This window comes from Haliaeetus albicilla, chromosome 25 (assembly GCF_947461875.1).
Source record: "Haliaeetus albicilla chromosome 25, bHalAlb1.1, whole genome shotgun sequence".
Lineage (NCBI taxonomy): Eukaryota > Metazoa > Chordata > Aves > Accipitriformes > Accipitridae > Haliaeetus > Haliaeetus albicilla.
In genome coordinates this window covers 22,258,390-22,264,389 of record NC_091507.1, presented here as the reverse complement: position 1 = coordinate 22,264,389, position 6,000 = coordinate 22,258,390, and the positions used below count along the sequence as shown (strand labels likewise).

Sequence of the window (6,000 nt, the reverse complement as noted above, 5' to 3'; positions counted from 1 at the left end):
CAAAAAAAAAATAGCCGCGTTAAGGATAAGAGCGGGAGCGGAGGGGGGTGCGCCCGCGTACCGGGGAGAGCCGGCGAGCGGAGGACACCGCCGGCGGCTCCGCACACTCCTCCCTCCGCGCCAAGTGAAGCAGCAAGTTTGCCGCGCACCTGTTTGAGCAGCTCGGATCCCTCGGCCGCCGAGCCCCGAAAGTGATTTGCACCAGGGAGAAAGTTGGGGTTTGGTTTTGGGGGTTTTGGGGTTTTTTTTTGGGTTTTTTTGCTTTTTGGTTTGGTTTTTTTGGTTTTTTTTTCCGCCGGCGGGCCGCCGCTCGCTGTCCTCGCGGTCTTTTCCCTCCTCCTCCTCTTCCTCCTCCTCCTCCTCCTCCTCCTTTTTTTTTTTTTTTTTTTTTTCGCACGGCGGTCGCTACCCAGCTACAAACGGGTTTTTGCCTCGCTCGCTCCCCGTCCTCCCGGGCTCCTCTATGTTCGATCTTTTTTCCCGCCTGGCGCCGGTGGAAAATAAAAAAGCCACTTGAATGTACAGCATGATGATGGAGACGGACTTGCACTCCCCCGGCGGAGCCCAGGCCCCCACGAACCTCTCGGGGCAGACCGGAGCGGGAGGCGGCGGCGGAGGCGGCGGCGGCGGCGGCGGCGGCGGCGGCGGCGGCGGGGGGAACAAAGCGAACCAGGACCGGGTCAAGAGACCATGAACGCCTTCATGGTGTGGTCGCGGGGCCAGCGGCGGAAGATGGCCCAGGAGAACCCCAAAATGCACAACTCGGAGATCAGCAAGCGCCTGGGGGCCGAGTGGAAGGTCATGTCGGAGGCCGAGAAGAGACCCTTCATCGACGAGGCGAAGCGGCTGCGGGCGCTGCACATGAAGGAGCACCCGGATTATAAATACCGGCCCCGGCGGAAGACCAAGACCCTGCTCAAGAAGGACAAGTACTCGCTGGCCGGGGGCTGCTGGGCGCCGGCTCGGCCGCCGGGGCCCCCCCGGCGTCGGCGTGGGCATGGGGGTCGGCGTCAGCCCCGGCGGCGTCGGGCAGCGCCTGGAGAGCCCCGGCGGCGCGGCCGGCGGCGGCTACGCGCACATGAACGGCTGGGCCAACGGCGCCTACCCGGGCTCGGTGGCGGCGGCGGCGGCGGCGGCGGCGATGATGCAGGAGGCTCAGCTCGCCTACGGCCAGCACCCGGGCGGCGGGGGGCACCCGCACCACCCGCACCCCCACCACCCGCACCACCCGCACAACCCGCAGCCCGTGCACCGCTACGACATGGGCGCCCTGCAGTACAGCCCCATCTCCAACTCGCAGGGCTACGTGAGCGCTTCGCCCTCGGGCTACGGCGCCTTGCCCTACGGCTCCCAGCCCCACCAGAACTCGGCGGCGGCGGCGGCGGCGGCGGCGGCGGCGGCGGCGGCCGCTTCCTCGGGCGCGCTGGGCGCCCTGGGCTCGCTCGTCAAGTCGGAGCCCAGCGTCAGCCCGCCCGTCACCTCGCACTCGCGGGCCCCGTGCCCCGGGGACCTGCGGAGATGATCAGCATGTACTTACCGGCGGGGGAAGGCGGCGACCCGGCGGCCGCCCAGAGCCGCCTCCACTCCTGCCCCAGCACTACCAGAGCGCCAGCACGGGGGTCAACGGCACGTCCCCTTGACGCACATCTGAGCCGGCCCCGGCGGCGGCGGCGGGAGGGGGCCCCGGCCCCGGCCCCGCCACCGGCCCCGGCCCCGGCCCCGGCCCGGCCCCGGCCCGGCCCCGCCACCGGCCCCGGCCCGCCACCGGCCCCGGCCCCGCAGGACTGCGCGCCCCGCCGCTGCCACCGCACGCTCAGCCCCCGGCCGCCCGGCCCCGCTCCCGGCTTCCCACCCCACACCACCACCAACAACAACAACCCCCCCGCCTCTTATTTTTTGGCCCCCTGCTCCCCTTCCCTCCCCCGCCTCTCCCTTTTCCTTTTTTTTTTTTTGGTTTTTTTTTATTATTTTTTTCTTTCTTCCTTCCTTTTTGTACAGAAAAAGAAATGTTTTGATGTTCTTGTAATAATAATAATAAATAATAATAATAATAACGAGAGAGAAAAAAGGTAACGGTTGCTTTACTTACCTTTTTTTTTTTTAGAAGGACTAGTTTATGAACTAGTTTTAGACTGAACTTCTGTGTTTTATCGAGACTTTTTTGTACAGTATTTATCATTCACCCAAGAGACATAGAGCGTTTATTTGCAAAAAAGGGGGGGGAGAGAGAGGGGGAAAGAGAAAGTGGGGGGGGGGTTGGGAAACGACGGCGAAAAGACAAAAAAATATCAATAATAGCCACACAAAGTTGTAGGCGATGCCAACTTTTAGCCCGCGCGGAACCGCTGCGATTTCAGTCACGGATCGCTTCTTGCGAAGGCTTTTTATTGCCTAATTAACTCGAGGTTGATGGGGAAACAGTTCTCATTTATTACTCATGTACTAAGGCAAACCCAAAACAACACTTAAAAGTTTTTTGTAGATGTTCTCGCGTTTTGGGTTTTTTTTTTTGTTTGGGTTGGTTTTTTTGTTATTTGTTTCTTTATTTATAAAACTTTTTTCTTTTCTTTTGGAGGCTGCAATGGTTTTGTTTCGGGTTTTGTAAAACTTTATTGTATCTGGATATTTTTTTGTTTGTTTCTTTTCTCTTTGGTTTTGTTTTCTTTTTGTATCATTTCTTGTAAATGCATTGTGAAATAATTTTTATTTAGGCGTTACGAGGGAATTCAGATTGTGTACATAGTTTACTAAAAAGCCTTTCTGCTAAACAGAAATCCTAAGGATGCGTTCAATTTTGAGTTAAATAAATTTCAAAGCGGAACAAGTCACCTGTTTTTTTTTTATTTTTTTTTTTTTTAAAGCCAAAACAAACCCCCAAAACCTAACCGGAGAACACCGTTGCGTTTATTACCGTGGTACGCCTGGACGTACAGCAGGTAAACCTCGAATATGGGGAGAAGGTTTTAAACCGGAGCGGCAAACGGCGTGAAGTGCAATCCCGCCGCGGGCGTCGGTGTCTCCCGGTCCCTGTAAATCGGGGGGGGGGGGGGGCAGCCGGTGGATTTCTTTTCGTTCCGTATTGCGAGGGAAGGCGGCTCGCTGCACCGCTCTTCCTAGCCCTGAACCTTCCTTCTGCGGGCTCTGGGCCTGGGCCGGGGGTCCCGACCTTGCCCGGGGCCGTTTCTGCCCCCCCCCGGGAGTCCCCGCCGGCCCCCGGGGGGCACCGACCTCCCCGGGGGAGGGGACGACGGGGACGCGAAAGGTGCCAGCTCCCCGCTTCCCCTCTACTGAACACCATGAAAAGCGAAAGCGCTTCGGCTTGAGCGTCCCCAAGAGAAAAACGACCCCTAAACCCCCGGGCCGAGGAGCGGCCCCGGCCTCGCCGCCCGTCCCGGGGGGGCACGGGGGGGCGCCGGGGACACACGCTCCGGCCCCGGCCGGGCTGCGGCGGCCGGGCCGAAAGCTGTCGAGCACGACGATGGGCGCCTGGTCATTGCCAAAGGTTGTTTCGAGGCTTTGAGATTGGATTTTTTTTTCAGGTTTTAATTTTTTTAATTTTTTTTTTCCCCCTCAGCTGTTGATCGGTGCCTTTCGATATGCGGGAATTCAAAGTTTGCTGTAAACTTCGTCCGGGAGTAACAACAGCGTCGAGCGTTGCGTTTAGATCTCGCACTGTAGCAAATACATTTTTGCATTCGTCATAACTGCTTAAACAAAAGGAGAAAAAAAAAACAAATACTTTTCACTCCGTGGGCGGCAGTGGCGGTCGCAGGGGGCTGTGGGGGGGTTTTAACCCTCTTTTACCGCTGGGAAAGAGCCCTCCGGCCGGGGGGGAGCGGGGAAGCGGGTTCGGGCCGTGTTAGAGGTTGCGCTAATTTACCACCCGGTTTCTGCGTGTCCGTGGCCACACAGAACTCCGCGGAGTCCTTCCGATCGCCTTGTTCAAACCGCGCAAACGAACGCCAAACTGTCACGGAGGCTGTCTATTGATTTCAGACCCAAATCCATCCCCCTCCTCCCTCCCCAGTTTATTTTTTTGCAGCTCTCCGAGCCTTTTGGAAGGGAGGTGTGCGCGGGTGGGGGCGGGCAGCGTCTGGGGAGGCTCCACGGGCAAACCGGGCACGCAGGGAGCAGGAACCTGCGAGAAACCTTCAGTGGCCGTGGCTGCCTCCGGGCAAGCAGGGTCCCTATAGGTGACCTAAAATAGGAACGGGCGTATCTTTAAATACGCGGAATAAGCCGAGTACCTGTTGAACTGTTTCTCGGAACGCGTTATCCATAGGGTGCGTACGGGCTCCCACAGATCTCTACACGCTCCGGAGAGCATCACCACCGCGGAGAAGTGTGTGTGTGTGTGTGTGTACGTGTGCACATGCAGACGGGTATACATCTGATGCAACCTTGTTACGTGCCTTTTCTTTAAGGGTCAGAGCTATTGAAAATCACATTTACTGACAATGCAGAAGAGAAAAAAACCCCGGCGAGACGGTCCTGTATCGCTGAGCGCAACTGATGCAACGGGCGCGTTGGGGGCGACCAAGGGAGAAAAGCAAATAAACATCTGTACGCGGGCAAACAACAGAAATACGAGGGGGAAGCGCCTAAAAGAGAAATATTACGACTCTCTAAATGAGCTCCTTTTAACGAGGTTTCCCTCCTCCCCTCACAATTTAGCGGCTCAATGGCGTTGTGCCTGGAATAATAGGAATACCTGCACTTTCAACACAAGGGGATTAAACAGACCCAATCTCGGCTATATTCAAATAAACTGCAAATATTCTCAGCCCGCCTTTCGAAGAAATACAATCCCTTCTGCGAATGTCCGCCCTCCCTCCCCCCAAAAAAACCCAACCAACCCCCCCCCAAACACCATAAGGGAAGAATTGTTTCCTGTTCGTGGTTTACTGGTTTGGCGGTTTAGTTTAATTTGAGTTAAACTTCACGTTTGGGTGGGCAAACAAAGTTAGGACAACTTTGCTAGGCAGACGAGTTGGGTTTAGGTACAGTAAAATAATTCGGTCTCCGGGCTTTTTGCTGTGCGGGTTATATATAAGAGAATAATTCAATATGCAAAACTAAGAATAGGTTTAAGCGATTTATGGTTTAAGTACATTACATCTAAAATTGTATGAAATGTTCCTCCTATAACATGATTGGCAGAGCTATTAAAATCACCTATGTGGAAGACTTAAAAAAAAAAAAAAGAAATCTCGTTTTCAGTAAAAGGAACGAAAATCCAGGGCGTAAGGCGAAGGGGAGCTGGGCAGAGGTGTCCTCTCTGAGTGGAGCCTGGGGGGCTGGGGCTGAGGGGCCCCCGGGAGCCGGATCGCGGCCCCCCCTCGGTCCCCCCCCCGGCCAGCGCTGTGCCGGCGGGTCCCTCTGCCCCGGGCGGGGGGCGGTGGCAGAGGAGCCAGGAGGACAGGAGGCACAGTGCGATAACAGGTTTGATCCGCTCCAAACTTCGAGCCAAAACGCAAACTTGGCCTGGACTCCACAGCTCTTTTCCCAACGATTCTCTCTTTTTTTCTTCTCCACTTTACTTCCTTTTTTTTTTCTTTTTTTTTCCCCTCCTTCCCCACCTCCCTCCTTTTTGCCGTGCGTGGATCGCGGAGCTCGTAGGAGTGGTGCTGGGCCCCGGGGAAAAGCCGTTCCCTCCAGCTCCACTCCTCCGCGCCTTCAACCGGAGTCACACCGCAGCGAACCCCGGGGGGGGGCATCGATGGGACGGCTCCGCGCCTCTGGGAGCAACGGAACGGGGGGGGGGGGCATGAAATTGCCCCTGAAGATAAAAAAGCGGGGCAGGCTCCAGAAATCTGCGCAGGGGGGGCGTGAGGACGCAGCCCCAAGGGGCTCGGGGGGGGGGGGCAGAAGCCCCCCGAGATGCCCCTTGGCAGGGCTGGGGGGGGCTGGGGGAGGATCCCCCCTCCCAGCTGCGCCCCACGCAGGCAGCATCAGGCGGGAGGCACCTGAACGCCTGCCGCCCTTACAGCTTGTTATTAT

The 6,000-nt window shown here is 57.2% G+C and overlaps 1 protein-coding gene and 1 long non-coding RNA gene across 2 annotated transcripts in view; both read left to right on the top strand.

The window, feature by feature from the left end:
* The window catches only part of LOC138681952 (uncharacterized), a 401,827-nt gene that overhangs the window by 361,218 nt on the left and 34,609 nt on the right, over nt 1–6,000 (top strand). The window lies entirely within an intron of this gene.
* SOX1 (SRY-box transcription factor 1) lies at nt 8–1,651 on the top strand. Its single transcript, XM_069770257.1, is given in 6 exon segments — nt 8–689; nt 692–963; nt 965–1,511; nt 1,514–1,582; nt 1,585–1,629; nt 1,632–1,651. Coding segments are annotated over 6 exon segments (1,125 nt in total). The 5' UTR covers nt 8–517.